The sequence below is a fragment of the Lagenorhynchus albirostris genome, chromosome 11 (genome assembly GCF_949774975.1).
Source record: "Lagenorhynchus albirostris chromosome 11, mLagAlb1.1, whole genome shotgun sequence".
Lineage (NCBI taxonomy): Eukaryota > Metazoa > Chordata > Mammalia > Artiodactyla > Delphinidae > Lagenorhynchus > Lagenorhynchus albirostris.
This window is the reverse complement of record NC_083105.1, coordinates 87,335,575-87,356,665: the sequence shown is the minus strand read 5'-3', so window position 1 is coordinate 87,356,665 and position 21,091 is coordinate 87,335,575. Positions and strand designations below refer to the sequence as shown.

At 38.4% G+C, this 21,091-nt stretch overlaps 1 protein-coding gene across 1 annotated transcript in view; it reads right to left on the bottom strand.

The window, feature by feature from the left end:
• Positions 1-653: 653 nt before the first annotated feature.
• GYS2 (glycogen synthase 2) overlaps positions 654-21,091 on the bottom strand; it is a 58,336-nt gene continuing 37,898 nt past the window's right edge. The window contains exons 9-16 of the mRNA XM_060165329.1: positions 20,440-20,499; positions 19,097-19,175; positions 18,210-18,323; positions 8,855-8,981; positions 5,425-5,520; positions 4,362-4,525; positions 3,197-3,277; positions 654-875 (exon numbers count right to left, since the gene is read on the bottom strand). Coding sequence (XP_060021312.1) covers positions 654-875; positions 3,197-3,277; positions 4,362-4,525; positions 5,425-5,520; positions 8,855-8,981; positions 18,210-18,323; positions 19,097-19,175; positions 20,440-20,499 — 943 coding nt within the window. The remainder of the gene's footprint in view (positions 876-3,196; positions 3,278-4,361; positions 4,526-5,424; positions 5,521-8,854; positions 8,982-18,209; positions 18,324-19,096; positions 19,176-20,439; positions 20,500-21,091) is intronic.

Here is a 21,091-nt window from a genome sequence, read left to right as displayed (position 1 = left end):
GAAATATAAAGGTAGACCACATTCATAGCTAAGATCAGGATCCTTTGTGGGGGAAATGGCAGATTGGCTTAGCAGGTATAGAAGCTGTATAAACACTAAGCCAAGGGCTTCCCTGGTGGCGCAGTGGTTGAGAGTCCGCCTGCTGATGCATAGGACGTGGGTTCGTGCCCCTGTCCGGGAAGATCCCACATGCCGCAGAGCGGCTGGGCCCGTGAGCCATGGCCGCTGAGCCTGCGCGTCTGGAGCCTGTGCTCCGCAGTGGGAGAGGCCACAACAGTGAAAGGCCCGCATACCGCAAAAAACAAACAAACAAAAAAAACACTAAGCTAAGGATTATGGTGATGATAACTAAAAAATCAGCATGAGGAAATGAAAATTCTTATTGCTTAAAATAACCATTTAAAAAACACTTCCAGTCTTCCTCCTTTAATTAACACTCTTCCTAGAGCCTGAACTGACAGGGGTAAAAGGAGTTGGATTTTATTATAAATTACAAAATTGCCATTCACTTAATCTCCTCCACTTTTTAGGCAGAGAATAAATCCCTTTGTTATACTGAGAAGAAGAGAATGAACCATGTGACATTTTCATTTCTTTCAATAATCATTCTTACTATGTTCTCACTGAATTAGCCTGTTCGACCAGAGTGGAATTCAGTTCTTGTATTCACCATGCAGCTTCTTCTTCCCGCGAGGAACCTGATTCAGAGACAATGGCGACTTGATATTTAACCGATCCCTTTCAGCCTCCTCTTCCTCATCGTATCTTTCATCCTCATTCTCATCCTCCACATCGCTGCTCTGAGGACTAGAGACCTGAGATCCTGAAGGAGAAGGTGGTACTGAGGAAGGCCTGGGATATTTAAACCCTTCTGTCTGCCAAAGACAAAAATAAGACACAAAACATTAGAATGGCTTTTTGATTTTTCAATGATGTACACACTTGGCATGTGCATTTAATAAAAAACACAGTTGGATTTTTTGGTCTGTTCAGGGGCTATTAACTTTGATTTATCTTGATTCTGGTCCAACCACGCTCAAGAGAAACTCCTTAAATAAATAGCTTTCTTTTATGAAGCACTGAAATGTGCCAGGGGCTATATACATATGATCTTATTATTTTTTTTTTAATTTTTTAATTTTTTACGGTATGCGGGCCTCTCACTGGTGTGGCCTCTCCTGTTGCAGAGCACAGGCTCCGGACGCGCAGGCTCAGCAGCCATGGCTCACGGGACTAGCCGCTCCGCGGCATGTGGGATCCTCCCGGACCGGGGCACGAACCCGTGTCCCCTGCATCGGCAGGCGGACTCTCAACCACTGCGCCACCAGGGAAGTCCCATGTGATCTTATTTAATCTCTGACCAATTTGTTCTTTCCGCTGACAGAAGAAAATTGAGGGTCCAATAGGCCAATGATTTGCCCAAGGTCAAACGGCATGTAAGTGGTAGAGCAAAGAGTGGTTCCAGGGCTGTGATCGTCCCAGAGCCTTTAATATCAACTGCCATGATACACTGTTGAGATTATCAGTGTCTATGTCATCCTTCAGATTTGCTCAATCCAATTCCAGAACATGAGCAGCCTGGATATTCCATGGACAACACCCACTAGAAAGGTTCCTGGAAGTCAGGCCACTTCACTGACCTTAAAATTCCACCCGTTCCTTTTATTTCAATTAATGAGCAAACATCACTAGGTTTTAATCAATTACCCTTCTACCTAAGATGCTCTGAGATAACTCATTTGATAAACACATACTAAGCACCACCTATGGGGCAGGAGGAAACAAAGATGAAAAATATGATCTCTGCTCTCTAGGAGTGCAGACGCTTCATCAATCAGGAAGACAAATGTGTAAAATTGTTACAGCACTTATCACTCTGGATTTCAACTATTTTTAGGCATTATTATGTCATACACATACACTCATTTCAAGGCTCAGATACTTTACCTGAAAGCAATACCAAAAAAAAAAAAAAAAAAAAAGAGCTGAGTCCTACACTTAGGGAGCATAGGAGCTCAATACTTATTATTTGAATTAGTTGAATAAATGAATGAATATAGCTGAATTATCATCAAGAGCAGTGAACACCTCTAAATAAGCTAAGCAAGTCACTCTGTTAGAATCATGGACATGGGAAGTGGAATTTGTATACTGAGGGATTTACAAAACTCTTTCACTTTCTCTATGAGCAAATTTTCCCTTGGGTTAACCTTCTAGATCTGGTCCCCAGACACCAAATACAGGTGGAATATAAGGTATTAGGCAAAACTGTTTATAGTGAAAGTGACTCCTGATTGGAAAATTACATCTGCTTTTGGAGGATCTATAAATACTTGAAGAAGGTCTCTAGTATTTGGAAATCCTTGAGTTTGATGACTCTTGTAATTGCTCACATTCCTTGTGGAGACCATAGAAGCTTATCTGTGAGGATTTACATGAGATGTTGGGTCCTGTGGGGTGTGGAACTGCTAAGCTAAAATGGATCTCATAGTCAATGATATGGGTTTCATCTTTTACACCTAAGTTTTCACCTGGTGGGTCGGGAACAGAGAAGTTTAGCTCTTGGACCACTGTGTAGACTCCTGTAAGGACTAATTCCACGGAAGAGAAATGCCTGATACTGCCCTACTTCAAGCTGTGTTTCCTTCTAAGTGAATGTGATGACAAGTAATCTGCTCTAGCCTCAAGAATATAAATGTCTAAGGGAATATTAGAGGAAGACTCCCTGGTGGGCACTGATGAATTTCCATGCATAAATGTTCATCTAGTCCAATTTCTCCTGTGGTGTTCAAATTCACTATTACCCTTGCCAAGTCGTCACCCTACATTTCAACATCTCCTTGGATAGCAAATTCACTTCCAATGAGAGCAGGCCAGTTTATTTTTTGACAACCCTCAAAAGAATGGATGTCTAACAGAGGTTTCAGGCACTCAGGCAAGGAGAGGTTTCATATGAAAGTGCTTCTCCAGTGACATGAATTGGCTGACTGCTCAGCCTGTGTATATAAGCTAACTCTGAACTGAGGGCTTAGAGCTGGTCTGATTTGTCAGTTTCTCTATTTGCTTTGTAGCAACACTATGAAAAAGTACAATAGTTTGTGAATTTAGCTACTTCAAAATAAAAGGTATTGTTAGGACTTACCATATGTAAGACATTTAGCTTTCAAAACAAATAAACAATACATAAAATATTTACCATTGGTGGTGATGTGGTTTCCGTGTGGAATTTATCTGGAAAAGCTCTGCTTAATGTCAGGTGTCTGGCATGCTGGTAATACTATGATAGAAAACCAACCCATGGGTTAAAAAAGATGTATATTTATATATTTATATCTCAATAACCAAGTTGTTATATAAAATCTTTTTCTCCTACTTATAAATATATATTTTTTAAAGTGGCAGATTTTATTCATCCTAAATTTAAGAATCAGAAAAAAATATCACAGTTTATAGCTTTATCATTTTTCAGGGAATAAGTAAAGAAATACTATCAAAAATTGGAGGGGAAGGACATACTGGCTTTACTGAACTCTGAATTGAGCACTAAGGTGACTGAAAACACTGGTTTTACTCTATAGAAAAGCAGTGTGGCACAGAGAAAAAGACGGGGCCTGAATAATCAGACACACTGGTTTTAAATCCTGCTTCCGACCTTACGTAAGAAACATAGCTTCTAAGGGGCTTATCATCCTGCTTTCATTATAAAATGAAGACAGCAAAATTAATCTTCCTGCGTGGAAATGAGCATGACTACTGGCATTAGTGTGTGTGGGTACTCAGCTGATGGCCGTATCTGTCATTTGTCAGCCAGAGTTGAGCAGTATCTAAGCAGATACATTATGTGAAGGCAAAGTCAATTTAGTTTTTATTAAATCATCCACTGCTAAGACATATGAACGTCTGAGTATTTATAAACTAATGGCAGGATTGAAAGGAGGTATTTCCTGTACCTGTCATTTTGAGAAACAAGATTATTTCCATTCCCCACTGTAGTTGAGGAATGTGATCATATTATCTCTTAGAGTGAAACAAACTAGGGACTTTTCTCTTGATTTCCTCATCTTCATGAAACCTTGATGAAAGCATCAAGTTAAGCCCAGGTGATAGAATAATTAGTAAGATCATGGCTAGATGCTGCTAGACTGGCTGTTCTGGTCTCAAACTAAATATGAAAAATTGGGGTTGGGACTTGGCGAATTCACATGAAGCTCAAAGGTATTCATATTAAGTATGTGAAAACATCACTGAGATCTTAACGATGATGCAGACTTGACCTTGCAGATTACACCTCGAATCAATTCTTTTATCGTCCAGTGGGATTTTTAAAGGGGTCCTCTGTGTGTTATCATAAACTTGCTTACTCTGCCTAAGTATCTCCAATCCAGAAGGTCTGAAAGCCTCTCGGTTCGGTTCCTCTGAATAATCCTCTGGCGGCGTGACTGTTTGCAAAATCCATAGAGAAACTGAGTCAGCTGATTGCAAGAATCATCCAGTGAGCGGAATCGCCTGTCAACGATGTAAATACCTGAGGCACACAAAAGCCAGAACACAAGTCAAGATAAGGCTAACCTTAAAGCACTTCTACTGTTCCTTAGGGTCTATCGCGAACTGCGTGATTATCCACTCCCTGACTCCCCTACTGCCTCTGCTTTATCTTTTCCCTTCTGAGACTGTATTTCTCCTGTGATTTCCTTCCAATGGCTCAAAATTGTCACCAACACACAGCCAACAAAACACATCTTGCTAAAGAAAATCTGGCAGTACAGGGATACCTCGGATCAGTGATCATCCTTGGGGCTGCTCACTGACCAGAATCCCTGGGGTGAGACCTGGGTCTCAGTGCTTTTTAGGTTCCCCAGTGTCCCCACCGTGCAGCCATGGGTGAGGACCAGAGCTGTCAGCCAAGGAAAGACAACAGTGATAATGCAATTCTAAAAGACCAGAGAATCGGCAACGTCCAGGCAGAGCACCCAGCCCATTCTAACTTTTCTTGCTGCTATGCAGCCTGGACATATAGATGGTGATACCATCTGCCATCTTATATGTGAATTTTGATAACTTGGCATGGAACTTATAAAATAATTATGCTGATCGACACGTGTACTCTAAAGCCATGGTTATTGTGCTTGTCACTTCTAGGTAATAGAGGACCGAATCAGTTCAGAAAAATAAAAAGGTGAAAAGGCAATGTTTGTCCAAGTTTAGCACTCCTTTTGTAGTTTGTCGTTTGAGTAATATGTTCAATATTAATATCATTCTAATCTTTTCTATGGACCATATAATGAAATCTACTTTTAATTAAACAAGAAGTATAAAAAGTTTAATCCTCAAGATAGCGTTAGAGTCGGGCTCTGTAAAGACCCCGTGCTTTGTTTGGTTAGAGGTCCCTTCTCCCCCAGTTGGGTTCATGATGAAAATCCTCACCATATGCAGTGGGATCAGCCACGTGCTCCTCCATGAAACAGCCAAAGCCAGAGAGGTTGGTGGTCACACTGGGGATACCCATCACAGTGCATTCGGCTGCCAGGGGAAATAGACAAAGGCTTGGCTTCAAACCAGCAACAACATCCTCTTACACACGCAGAGAAGGAAAAGCCCCAGTCCACCTAAATAGCAACATTTATCTTATGCCAGGCACGGTACTAAGCTCCTTACATGCATGAACTAATTTAATCTTCTCAACCACCCTATGAAGTGAGGCTACCATTATCCCCATCTTACACACGAAGACATTGAGGCACAGAGAGATTACCTAGCTTCCTCAACTTCATCAAGCCAGGCAACGTGGTAGAGCTGGGATTTGAAGCCAGGTGCCCAGCTCCAGAGCCCTTGCTCAGAACTGCTACCCTACACTGCCTCTCTCATTCCAGCTGGCTTTGTTTTTTGCTCTGTTCTAAGCTTGTGTCTCTAAGTATTTGGCAAGTTTACGGGGTAAGTAAATATGTTTTGGAAAGAACCACCTCCTCCAACATTTTCACCTCTCTTGCCACCAACCCCTTCCGCTTTCTCGGGTGCTCAGCCAGCCCATAGTTTCTTTCAATCCTCTACCACCTTTTAGTCAAAACCCTTTTTTTAGACAATATCAGATGTGTCTTAAGACATGTTAACACACTGAAGGATGTTTGAATTGTTAACATGAAATTTATATTTTATTATGGAATTTCTCTTGGTTGGCTAGTGGGGATGGGTGGATAAAAAGAGATTTCCTCATGACCCATGTACTCCTGTTCTGCAAGTATTGCCTCTTGGTTTAGCTCTAGAGAACAGTGGTTTCCGAATTTGGGGGAAGACGGTAGAGGAGAGGAAGGTGGGATGGGGATTATTGACCCATTTGAGAATCAGATGAAAACTCTGGAACTCCTCCCCAGAAAAATTTTGCCTACAATTCTATGGAAATTCACAGATCCTTATTTCTATTAAATACTCATTGACACCCATATAATAAAATGCCAGGGACCCATGTAAGCTCAGTATATGTTCACTGAGTGAATTTAATGAAGTCAGCGTTTATCTTCACTGGGTTTTCTCAAAACACGAAACACAGATTTTAACACTTTCTGGAGTGAGAGTTAGTACAGCATAAAACAATTATGTAAAAAAAGTTAGAGACATATCTAATATGCTAATGCCAAATGTATACCACCAGAGGTTTTGTTGTTTCTATAAATAAGGAGGGACCAACTTCTTTTGGTTAATTTATTATTTATTTATTTATTTTGGCCACACCATGAGGCTTGTGGGATTTTAGTTCCCCAACCAGGGATCAAACCCGGGCCCTTGGCAGTGAGAGCATGGAGCCCTAATCACTGGACAACCAGGGAATTCCCCTTTGGTTAATTTAAAACAGAAAATGACTCATTCACTATAGGGTACATATTTCTCACATCCTTTTTTCCATCTACTTATTTTTCACAACACATTTGCTGGCCTTTATCTTAACACACTAAATATATTTCCTCTGTCATTTCATGTTAAGTTTAACTTTGTCCTATAAAATGATATTCTGGCAGAAAGACTGCTGTAAGTTAGATACATTCTCTTTTAATATAAATGACTTCCCACATTCCCTTGGTCACTCATGCTTTGGTTTTGTACTTCTTTGCTCTCAATATTTCCAATCGTAAATTATGTTACTTCCTAGAAATAATAGGAATAAGAGCCTATAACAAAGTTTTAAGTTCATCAAGTGAATTGTTTTCGAGTATCTCAAAAGATAGATACTCTATTGTAAGCAATTTAAGATAACTATGCGGGCATTTCATAGGTAAGAAGACACTGCCTTGAGGGAGACGCAAGAGGGAAGAGATATGGGGACATATGTATATGTATAACTGATTCACTTTGTTATAAAGCAGAAACTAACACACCATTGTAAAGCAATTATACCCCAATAAAGATGTTAAAAAAAAACATATATACTGATATATACATCTATATATATATTCACACTTTCACACTAAGTGAAACATTTCATTAGAAAAATAAAAACAATTATAAAATTTAAAAAATTTAAAAAAAGAAGACACTGCCTTCACAAAAGTGGAATTTGTGCCGAGAACAATTTTTAGAACTACAAGAGAGGTAGCTGGAGGAGTTAGATCAATAACTTTTCTCTGTCATGCTTCAAGAATGGATAATTCTTTTTCAATCTTCCCCCAAAAGTTCTAATGGTTTTTACAGCTGCTGGCAAATTATTCTTGGTGGAGCCTAGAACAATAGAATAGGACCTATGTCAAAATATGAAGAGCCTTCATGTCACTCCTATTGTAAAGATTATAGTATCCTATTTATACAGAATTTTAAATTCCACACTAAAATTCTGGGATCAACATGTAAAGATTAGAAAAATATCTTCTTCATAATTCAGTCTATGACCTCTTTAACCCTGACTGCCGCTGCCCTTTACTTGGCCTATAATGACATTGAGATGCAGAAGGCAAAATGTATTCATTATAAATAAATATGTTTTCTGAGCCTTTTCTTTTACAGTTATAAATGGAATTATATCTATACTAGGAGGAAAATCGCTGTTTACCAAGAAGATGGAAAAGCCATCGGTGTCTTCTTTGCATTGGCATACATTTAAAGTACTTGTTTCTTTTCTAATTAGGCATCTCAGTACAAATACAAGTTGATGGCTCTTGAGGCTAATGGTAACCATGCTAGTAGGGACCAGAAAAGAAAAATAGATAGTGGATCTGAGACTCCACCATCCGAACAGAAAGCGGGGCAGGTGGAGGGTCTGAATTGAGCTATGTCATTGGGCATAATACCTACCACTGAACCAGCATTCTATGTTAAAAGTACCTCATTTTTGAAAGACAGGGGTGTGAAGATGACTTCTCACTCTTCATCTCTATACTATTTGTGTCTAAAACTATATGAATGTGTTATCTAATTAAAAGATACATATATCCTTTCACTTAAAAAAGAATTCTGAAATAAATTTTAGAACAATTTTAGAAACAAAAATTGTTTCTCATATTAACCTCCTTGCAGTTAATTTCACCTTCATACTAATGGGTAGGACTGGTGAAGATATAATCTTTATAAAACATTCTTTTTCTTTGAAATGCAATGAGGCAACAATTCAGATACCCCCTAAAATATGCCCAACCACAACCTCCTATACTTACATAAAAGATTATGTATTATGTCCTTGCTCTTAGGTCAGGAGCTACAAAACATAAAATGGACCCCTGGGATAGATCCAACCATTTTCTACTAAGGTTTTTGTTTTGTAGTTTTAAATGACATATCATTTAGAAATGACATATCGAATATTACATACAGGTGCATAAAATAATATACTAATAAAATCTAAAACACTTCACAATCTATACATGTCACATACCTGGAGTATAACCCCAGGGTTCATAGTATGATGGAAATACTCCGAGATGACAACCTCGGACAAACTCTTCATAATCCATGGGTAACAAGGGGCTGGTGGAGGATAGGAACTCTGGGTGCAAAATCACCTGAAAAAGAAAAATTCTAATGAGAAAAAAGAGAAAAGAAAGAAGAAATTGAAGCAAAAAATCTCCTACAGTTTTGTTATTTCAATATTTCAATACTGTAGAATCCTTGTGTTCTAGATTCTGGGGAAAGAAAGAGAGAGATAAGAAAAAAGAAAAAGGAAAACGTCCGGGTGTTTTTTTCTCCTCTCTCCATTCTCTGTAAATATCTATTCTGAGTACTAACTTTCCCTCAGGTTCCCAGGCCTAGATCAGAGGATAGGGAGTTATTGTATCCATTTTTGTTCTCATGCTAAACTCCTCCAACCCAGACTTTACTGACAACAAAGATTTTACTTGGTTCTCTGACTGCTGGCCCTTGTCTTGTTTCTCAATTTACTCCCACCTTGAGCAGGAAAAAGGGGAGCTACCCTTATATGCCCCAGGCATAAGTTAGCCAAGTGAAATGCAACTAAGGGCAAATTGCAAGCTACCAATGTGATGTCACTGAACTGGAGATGGGAAGAGCAGCAGTACCTCCTTATAGAATATTTCCACCATGTGAGTACAATAGTCATAAATAACCTCAAGAGCATAGGTAATAGGAAAATGCAGTAAACAACTAGGATGCAGTGAGTTTTGAGCATTACCTTTCTTTTTAGCATAATTGATTTTTTTAAGTTTATGTAATTTAATTTTACACACTGGTTGTGTTTAAAACTGGCCTACAGCATTTCTGAAAATTCAGCAATTGGCTCTCGTGCACTGGTATGAGTCCTTTCTTGGAATGCACAGCCTGTAATTTTCTGCAAAGGTGGAGCCCAGATACAGCCAGCTATACTTGGAAAGTTGTGAATAGAATAGCTACTTAACTGGTCACCTAGATGAATGAGTTCTATATCTCCTATTTGTTAAAATTATTAATTATAAATTATAATATAATTATAATGTATAAATTATATTATTAGCCCAGTACTTTAAAATCTGATTTTAAAAATTTATTAGAAATTATTTTTAATAACTTACTTAGCTATGGGGGGAGGCTGACAGATAACAGAAAACTGGTTTGGTGAGAACTTTCATAAAATGGGGAAATAGAATTATATATATGTTTATGTATAAATTATATATTTTTAAAATTCTATTAAAATTTAATTTTATATGAATTATATATAATTATATATAAATACATGTATATATGTATATATATATATCTATATATAATTTGAAAAAATCCCAAATTTACAGAAAAGTTGCAAGTACAATGTAAAGAGAATTAATATTTTTTCAAGAACCATTTGTGTATAAATTGCTGACTGGATGCCCATCATCCACAAATACTTAACATGTATTTTCTACAAACAAGAACATTCTCCCTTAAAAAACTAAAAATAGAGTTACTATATGATCATGCAATTCCACTCCTGGGCATATATCTGGAGAAAACTCTAATTTGAAAAGATAATTTGAAAAACACCCCAATGTTCATAGCAGCACTATTTACAATAGACAAGACATGGAAGCAACCTAAATGTCCATCAACAGGTGAATGGATAAAGAAGATATATATATATATACATACCATATATATATTAATATATAGGTACATACATACTCACATATAATGGAATATTACTCAGCCATAAAAAAAGAATGAAATAATGCCATTTGCAGCAACATGAGTGGACCTAGAGATTATCGTATTAAGTGAAGTAAGTCAGATAAAGACAAACATGATATCACTTATGTGTGGAATCTAAAAAAATGATACAAATGACCTTATATACAAAATAGAAATAGACTCATAGACATAGAAAGCAAATTTATGGTTACTAAAGGAGATGGTGGTGGGGGGAAGAAAGATAAATTAGGAGTTTTGGATTAACATATACACACTACTATATAGAAAATAGATAAACAACAAGGACCTACTGTATAGCACAGGGAACTAGACTCAATATCTTGTAATAACCTATAATGGAAAAGAATCCAAAAAGAATATACATACATATATATATATATATATATATATATATATATATATATATATATATATAAACTGAATCACTTTGCTATACAGATGAAACTAACACAACATTGTAAATTAACTATACTTCAATTAAAAAAAGAACAGTCCCTTACATAACCACACTATAAGCATCAAAATCAGAAAATTAACATTGATACATCACTACCATCTAATCCTTAAATCCCATTCAACTTTCTCCAGTGGTTCAAATACTGTCCTTTAAACCAAACAACCCAGTTCACAGTCACATGTCACATTTAGTTGTCACTTCTCTCTCGTCTCCTTTAGTTTGGAAGAGTTTGAGGACTTTCTTGGGCTTTCATGACCTTAGCACTTTTGAAGACTACAGTCTAGTTATTTTGAAATTTGATCTTCAGTTTGGGCTTGTCCTATGCTTCCTCATGGTTAGAGTAAGTTATGCATCTTTGGTAGATATAGCACAGAGGTGATACTCTGTTCTTCTCACTGCATTGCATCAGGTGGCAAGGGATTTACACTTTATTCATTACTTCTGATGTTTACTTTGATCTCTTGATTAAAGTCATGTCTTTTTGGCTTCTCCACTGTAAAATCTTCTTCTGTTTCTCCTTTGTTATTAGTAAGTATTTGGGGGGGAGTTATTTTGAAACTATATAAATACCCCATTCCTCAATAAACTTGTATTGGATTCATGGTTCCTTGTGTTATTCAATGGATTCTAATTCATTGCTATCTTTATTTATTTTGATACTTAAATGGTGCCTAATTTGGCCAGTGGGAGCCCCTTCAGACTGGTTTCTGTAAACTTCTGACAGATCTCCATCATTCTTTGAGCATTTCTTTGCTTTTTTGACACAAGAAGAAGTTCTAGACTCATCTTTTACTTTTCCTGCCACAGCCCTAGAAGTAACAATTTCTTCAGTGAGTCCTGGTTCCTTTTAGTGTAGAATGATATAAAGACCTGGGTGTTAGATGTGCTCATTGTTATTGGGGTGTTACAGGTCCTCTCAGCAGTCAGAGAGACACAATATACAACACACACACACACACACACACACACACGCATCTATACTTAGTTTCATTATCTTTCATACTTATTGGGTCAATCCCTGATATGATCTGAATGTTATGTTCCCTCCAAAGTTCATATACTGAAATCATAAACCCCCAAAGACGGATGGTATTTGGAGGTGGGGCCTTCAAGAGGTACTTAGGTCATGAGGATGGACCCCTCATGAATGGGATTAGTGCTCTTATGAAAGAGGCTCCAGGAAATTCTCTGGCCCTTTCAACCATGTGAGGACATAGTGAGAAGCTGCCATCTATGAACCAGGAAGAGGGCCCTCACCAGAGCATGACCAGGCTGGCAACTTGATCTTGGACTTCCCAGCCCCTAGAACTGTGAGAAATAAATGTCTGTTGTTTAGAAGACAACCAGTCTGTGGTATTTTGTTACAGCAGCCGGAACAGACTCAGACAATCCCCCTCCTTAACTAGTCTCTCCACAGCCTCTCTCTCACTCCACTCTGGCTCTGACACCTGCTGTGAGTGTCTCTCCCCAGTGCGTGGATCTTCCCCACCTTGCCTGGGCTCTGACTCCTTTCTATGGACTACCCCAGCATGCCCCCCCTTCCAGTGTAGATGCCTACCTTGTGCTGACCCACCTAATGGCTTTAGAACTGAACTGTTTGGGAAGGAGAAAGAGAAACAGGGAGAGGAAAAGGAAGAGGAAAAAGAAACTTTTTTTTTAACAACAACAACAAAAGTATTAGACAACAACAGTTGTCTAATACTTTATATAAGTCACTTTCATGCATATTACCTGATTTAATCTTAGCAACATTGTGTGATGGGGACTGTAGACATTCTCATTGTCCTAATTTTAGAAATAAGGAAGCTAAGACTTTAGAAGCATTGGTTATATCTCAGCAGATCCATAAATAGCAGACATGTTAAACTCAAGAAGGAATAAAATGGTAAAAATGTCCAAAACCAGTACCTACAAATGATGGTTTATTCAATCACAAGAATCACAAATTGGCAAAGCAAAAATGGATAAAATATTTTCCTCCACAAAACATAATTTTAATTCCTATTACATATAAAATATTGCAGTAGGAAAAGAGACCAAAGACATAGACAGTTGACGGAGTCTGGGCAACCATCAAGTCAGAAGCCCATTGTACTCTGTTGGTAAATATATCAGCAAAGGGGGATTTAAAAGACATTGTGCCTACTTTGGCATTTCCAAACTTAGGAAAATTTGTACTCTCCAAAGCCCATTTTGGAACATGAAAATATCATGGCTCGTTCGTTTTGTTCCCAGCCAAAGAGAATGACAGCACGAGTAAAATAAGAAAACAGCTGCCCTGGGTCCTAGAACAGCCAATGGCAGAAGCTCAGGGCAGAGGAAAGGATGCCAGAGGTCAGCCCAGGGAGGATTAAATGAGATCCTGTATGCAAAGCCCCCCAGCAGAGCACCTGGTTCACAGCAGTACCTGGATCAGTGGGGATAAAACAAATAAACAAAAACTTGTCGGACTGTATTTATCCTGGGAGGGAAGTAAGGTCCCAGGAAGTTAGTTTACTTTCACAGCACGGCAGCACAGGGTCCAGACCTGAAATCTGCCATCTAGAGTTTTCTCACTATACCTTGCAACTGAGGCAGGATGGATGATAAATTCAAGTTTAAATCTGAATCAAATGGTCACATTCACATAAAACACTTGTCAATCCAGTTGGAGAGTTAAGAACCACTCTGTAGCCATCTATAAATATGCAGATGATCAAATAGGTACTTATATTAACACAGGCCCTGAATTACTGTCAAGCTTTTAAAGGATGCTATTAATAAAATGAAATACCTAATTCTGAATCGACCAAAGTCTATCTCAGTGCTTTTGAGTGTATATTGTTAGAAAAGGGCTATTCTTTTATTTCTTTTGTGTGTGTTTGCTTTATGATATTAATCAGTGAATATCTGAAAATGCTCATGAGTTTAACTGCATAAACACAATTTGTATGAGACCAACTTTTTTCTCCATTCACTCTACGTAAGTCATGGACTTTTTTATATTTCTGTGCCTTTTCATCTACTTCTTTGGCCTGATGAGCCCACCCCTCTGTTATTTGCTGATGAACTTGTGCTCATCTATCAAGATGTAGCTGACATATCATCTCTTTTATAAAACATTTTATCAAACCCTGCAGGTAAAAATCAGTCCTGTCTTCTACTCTAATCAAACTCCGTTCACACTTCTAAAAATATATGGAGTATGATGTGCCAGGGACTGGACAAGTACTAATAAAAGCTAACATTTATTATGCATTTACTCTGTGCCAAGGACTGTGTTAAACATGGTACCTATGGTTTATTTAATCCTCCCAACAATTCTATGAGTGGGGCTATATGATCACCACTTTACAGAGAAGGCTGAGGTACAGGTAGATTAAGTAAACTTACACATTGAATAAGTGGCAGAGACTTAAAACCAGGCAGTGTGAGTACAGTCGTAAAGGACTTCACATACCTTTATAGATGTGTGTGGCAGCCCTGAACTTGCCACTTGGATTTCCTTCAAGAGATCCTGGCCCGGGGATCTTGACTGACGGCCCTAAGTGCCTCACCTGTGCATCCATCCCAGTGGCGGCTCCTAGCCTGTAAGACCAGCCGGGATGGGTACTAGCGCCAACCCATTTCTGCCCACTGGGCGATTCCTTTAATGGGCAACTTTTCCTTGGGGAATCCCTATCCCTATTAATGGAAATCCCTATTAAAACCGTTGCATTGAATTGTTCACAGAGTAAGGCACCCATCTGCCTGCCAACCTGAAACTTCTGGTAGGTAGAAAGGACACATGAAGATGAAACACAAAGAAAAGGTTGTTCAATAAAGGAAAATGTATGTAAGAACACTAAGATACTTAAAATAAGTCAACAGTAAACCAAAACACACACACACCCAAATAAGAATCCTTAGTATTAAGAAAGGAAGCAGGGCTTCCCTGGTGGCGCAGTGGTTGAGAGTCCGCCTGCCAATGCAGGGGACACGGGTTCGTGCCCCGGTCCGGGAAGATCCCACATGCTGCGGAGCCTGCACATCTGGAGCCTGTGCTCCGCATACGGGAGAGGCCAAAACAGTGAGAGGCCCGCGTACCACAAAAAAAATAAAATAAAATAAAAGAAAAGAAAGGAAGCACTGTAGGGACTTCCCTGGCAGTCCAGTGGTTAAAACTTCGCTTTCCAATGCAGGCGGTGCGGGTTCAATCCCTGGTTGGGGAGCTACGATCCCACATGCCTCACGACCAAAAAACCAAAACATAAAAAGCAGAAGCAATATTGTAACAAATTCAATAAAGACTCTAAAAATGACCCACAGCAAAAAAAAATCTTAAAAAAAAAAGAAAGGAAGCACTGTATAATAATTGTGAAATTGTGTTAGCTCTAGTTTGAGTGTACTGTTGAAAACTGTTTTTGTGGGTGCGTAAGCACGCACGTGTGGTATGTGTGTGTGTGTGTGTGTGTGTGTGTGTGTGTGTGTGTGTGTGTTTCCTTCCATTAACTGACAAGCCATATTAGGTGGTTTTGGACCATTGCTTTTCCCCTTTATGAGTCACTATATATAGTGTGGTTATGTGCGTACAGTTTTTGTGTAGTTGCTAATTTTTATGAATTCTAGTGTTTTGTTAATTACAGTTGACTTTTCTTTCTGCCAAAAAAAAAAAAAGATAATAAGGCTGAGACTTTTTAAAAACTGGGCTGCAATCTAAGGCTCTTCCTATCTCATCCTTCCTTTTTGCTCTCTCTTCCTTGTGTCTGGCTGCACCTCCCTGCCTGTTCTTGCTTTCAACCTCTTTATCCTTCACAAGCATTTCTGCCAATAAGTGTTTTCATATCTACTCCTGTCTCCGCGTCTGCTTCTCAGAGGAAAAAATCTTAGAAAATAGGTGAGACATGATCACTGCCTCGAAGAACCCACAGTCTCTGGCGAAAGGGACACATAAATTAAAATATATAGAATTCAATGTGGTAATTCCTATAATTGCAGAAAATAGAAAGTGTCTTGAGAATACAGGTAAGGCAACAATTGTTCTGTCTGGAGCAGACAAATGTATATTGAGGAAAAGTGTAAGGAAGAGATGACTTTTAGGTTGGATCCCAAAAGAATTGTTAAAATAACAGAGACAAGGTTATTTCAGGAGAAAGTAATATCAGCAAGTACACAGAAGTATGAAAGTGTTTAATATGTTTAGGAAATAAGTTACTCGTCCATTCCTAGGAAATTGCCTCACTGTTATTACACTTTTTTAAACATCAATCTGTATTTATTTCCCTTTCTTTTCCTGAACTTTCATTTTTTTAATCCCCTCTTAACTCTTTTTTCTTTAATTTTTAATTTTATTTATTTTTGGCTGTGTTAGGTCTTCGTTGCTGCACACGGACTTTCTCTAGTTGCAGCGAGCGGGGGCTACTCTTCGTTGTGGTGCGTGGGCTTCTTATTGCGGTGGCTTCTCTTGTTGCGGAACACGGGCCCTAGGTGCACGGGTTTCAGTAGTTGTGGCTCGCGGGCTCAGTAGTTGTGGCTCAGGGGCTTAGTTGCCCCACAGCACGTGGGATCGAACTCGTGTCCCCTACATTGGCAGGTGGATTCTTAACCACTGCGCTACCAGGGAAGTCCCCCCTCTTAATTCTTGAGGTTCCCTTGGGTCAACACTTTTCTTCATTCATTCCACCTGGTCTTCTAGCATGGCAGGGTCATCATTCCTTGGTCTCCACTACTGCCCACACGCCAATAGCTCCCCTCACAACTGTCCTTATAAACCCCAGACCTATGATTTCTAAGTACATATTAAGCATCTCAACTTGAATATCTCACACATAACTCAATCTATCAAAAACTGAACTCCATTCGTGACATGACCCTCAAACCAACTTCTTTTGAAGGCTTTCCTTAGTTTTTAGAAAGTGTGGGTTACATACTGAAGCCCTGCCTTCTCCCTCTTTCTCACTCTCAGTGTCCACTGGTCACTGAAGTATGGTCCGTTCTGCAGGCAACCATTTCTCCCATCATTCCATTCTCTCCAGCACTTCTGATAAGGCCTTTGGAAGAGGCCCTCAGCATCCCTCACCTGTACTGTTGCAGCAGGTTCTTAATTTGTCTCCATTATATCCACTTATACCTACATTAACAAGTGAGTGCAGGATGAGAAATACATTTAAGAATAGACTATATTTTCCCAAGAAACTTTGCAGAGAAGAGTAGAAAAACATTTAGAAACATCAAGAGGAGACAGGGTTAAGGCAAAGTTTGTTTTTTCATGTGGAAAAATTTAAGAAATATTTGTAGACAGCAAGGGAAGGAGCTAGTAAGCCTACAGTATGAAGAAGGGTAAACAGGGCACATTTTCTCAGAATGTGGGAGGAAATAAGGTCCCAGAAAAACACTTAGAATCTGAAGGAAAAGAAGTAAGAATGGGTCAAAATCTATATTCGAGGCCAGTATGAAGGGACTCATATGATCTGCTAAAGGTGAAAGAAAGAAGGGACAGTGAGACCTTTCCCTTTGAAAAGATTGGTAAAACTTGTGACAACTTGATCTTGAATGCTGGTGAATGGAAGTGAGTAAGGATAAGCAATTATCTATTGCCACGTTCACCCATGTCTCCCATGTCTAGCACCATGCCTAGAACATGACACGCCCTCAGTAAACATCACAGAGATTAAACTCCACGGTGGCAGAAACCAAGTCTTATTCATGTGCCCAACCCTGTCCCTCGTCATCATAGAAACCCAAGAGTCAAAAGAATGAATCGGTCAGTAGAAAACTGCATAAAACCATCATTAGCCACATTATCTGAAACTGGAAGCTCCTCATAACTCTGCTTTTAAGTTGAACTTTATCAAGAAGAAACAAAAAGACAGTTCATGTTAATCTCAGAGATTCATTAATTAAAGCAATTCTTAGACTATATGTGTTTCATTAAAAATGAGGCCATTTCCTGATGCTTACTGACAGTATTGTACAATGAAAATGAAAGCTAAATTACAACTCAAAGCCATAAATAGTCTTCATTTTTTAAGAATGATACCAAACTAGTCATTCATTAATTGCTCAAGACAGGAAACAAAATAATATTTACAATATTTCTGATAGACGTTATAACCAAAAAGGGATGCTTCTAATAAATTCTCAAAAATCTATTCTGTATGATTTTGAAGTGCTCCACGTAAACAATTAGTTGTACCTTGACTCTGTCTGTACGGCTGTTGAAAAGCCCGATCCTTCTAATGGTGCTGAGGATGGGATCGGTGGAGTCATCAATCATGTTGTGAGTCGTCACCGGGGGCAGAGATTGCCGCTGAAGGAACAGAGAGAAGAAAATGTCAGTTTGTGAAAAGAATTAACAAGTGTGACTAATTTCAACAATAAGTCATTGGCGACATGATATCTAACCTTTATGCCTTCTGGTCTGAGATGCCACTAAAGTCTTTCATGCCACTAAGGGGAGGATAACAGGGTAAAGAACTTCCTTCCCATACTGTGAACACATGGTACTTGTGTTTTTCACCTGCAGCCACTCTATGAAAAGCCTAGAATTCTTGAGCGCTCCTGGGACTTCATTGGAGTAAGTGTCCTGGAAGCTTGACTCCAGATAAGCTACTCTGCTGGTTCCCACTAGGGGGCTGTCCTCTGATGCCTCGCTGTTATTGACAAGATTCCCGTGCAAGCCTAACACATTTATCTCTCCTTTTTAATAATAATTCCACTCGACTGAGAAACATTCACCTTTTCTCTATAGTGACTCCGAATTCTATGCTTTTTGAAAACTTTAGGAGGTATTTTTGGTGTCATTGCAATATACATCATTTTTCAATTGGACATATTGGTTCCAAATGAATTTTTTAAATAGATACAAAGACAAGTTCCATGAGATTTTTTTTGAAGGAGCACTGAAAATACACTGAAGAAAGAGAACTTACAAAGGTGTCATTTAGGTAAATACCTAAGAATGACTTTTCTAGCTCTCAGGTTTAAAAATTTCCCACATCAGCCCACTCCAATGCATTAAGATATTGATCTAACTGGACTTTAACAACTATGGGAAGTGATGGGCACTTTTTCCTTTATTACCTGAGTTGAAAAGATGGCTCTTTTCATAATTGTCAGATCGTCCCGATCCAAAATATTGTTCATGTCAGGAATTTCTCCTCTGTGGGGAAAACAGTTTTAATAATAAAAATGAAAACAGCTGGCAGTAACTGAGTGCTTCCTATGTGTTAGACACCGTTCGTTTCAAGCAATTTAAAAAGAAATGTTAGGTAAACAAATGTTCCTGATGAAGCTCATAAATTCCTAAAGTTTGAGGAAGTTTGATAAAAGAACACCTTTGCTAGCATAAAAGAAAATTGAAACTAATTTTTAAAGCATTCATGTTGATGATCAGGAGGACATTCTCATTGTATTTTGCCCACCCTTAAGTACTGTGTTCTACAGTGGCCATAACTTGTCCACCTATAAGTTGATATTTTTACCGGTAACAAGAAATGATGCACACCTGCCACCATGCATCAGGAGACTACACAGCTTTCTCTTCATATTGTAACAAAATCCATATATTTTGTACATATTATTATTTTGTAATACATTTTAATTTTATTTTTTATTTAGATTTTATTTTACTTATACATTTTATATATTTTATTTATTATTTATTTAAATACTATATATTACTTATTAAGTAAATGTGTTAGTTAACATTAATTAATATGTTAATTAATAAATATATGTTAATCTAATATATAAGTAAATATATATTTAATATACATGAAGTCAGTATATATTTTGACTTAAAATCTCATGAAGGACTTCCCTGGTGGCTCTGTGTTTAAGAATCCGCCTGCAAATGCAGGGGACACAGGTTCTAGCCCTGGTCCGGGAAGATCCCACATACCACAGAGCAACTAAGTTCGTGTGCCACAACTACTGAGCCTGTGCTCTAGAGCCCACGAGCCACAACTACTGAGCCCACGCGCTTAGAGCCCGTGATCCGCAACAAGAGAAGCCACCGCAATGAGAAACCCGTGCACCACAAAGAAGAGTAGTCCCCACTCGCTGCAACTAGGGAAAGCCCTGACTCAGCAATGAAGACCCAATGCAGCCAAACATAAATAAATAAATAATTTTAAAAACCCTCATGAAATCTCCCTCAGCTTCAGACTGACATATTAACCCTTAACCAGATTTCCATTGAACTAGAACCTATCTGTATATATAAATATGTTCTCATTTGTGCAAACTGTTTACAAATATTTGTCAGATGAAGGATGAAACAAAATCTGCTCACATGATGTAAAACATCTTCAAAGACTATTAATTCCTTTACAGTTGGAACAAAATAAATACAATGTCTAAATGGTTAAGTGTGAATAGTGAAGCCCTAAACGTTTGAAGTGTTCAGTGTTCCAAGCACCTACCTTAATAATGCATCATACAGTTTCTTTCCAAACTTTTCCTTCACAGAATGTGCAGTGTCCCTGTATGAGCAGAAAGATTCACAACTTAAACAATGTCACCATTTTAAGTCTTTCTTTGCCGTGACAGTGCTGTTGTTCTGTCAGTGCAGACTTTGAAATTACAGGTCCCTTTTGTATCACCTCTTCTGTTCTTTTCCTATTGGCCAGTTTAGCCTGAGTTAAAACCTCCAGAGCTGAGGCAGCTGAACACCCTGACCAGTGCAGAGAATGTAACATTTTTTTGCTTGATGATAATCAGGAGAGGGTAGGGGGAAGGGAAGGGGAGTGAATGGAGGTATCAATGTAATATCAGGAATACGCTGATAATTGTTGAATCTGGGCTGTGGGCAGGTAGGGGAGCATTATACTAATCTCATTACTTTGACATATGTTTTAGCATTTCCATAATAAAATTTTGTTTTAAATTCAACCCATCTTTAAAAATAGCTATAGAGGCCTTATCCTTCCATGGTAGCTCATTCCAATGTTTCTATATTAACACAGTTTTATAGGCATGACATAATCTAACATTTAGTAGCCCAATGAGAAGAGAACCAAGTAGTATGTGTGCTATAATAATCTTAATGAAAAATAACAGGTTAAGGAAATAGAT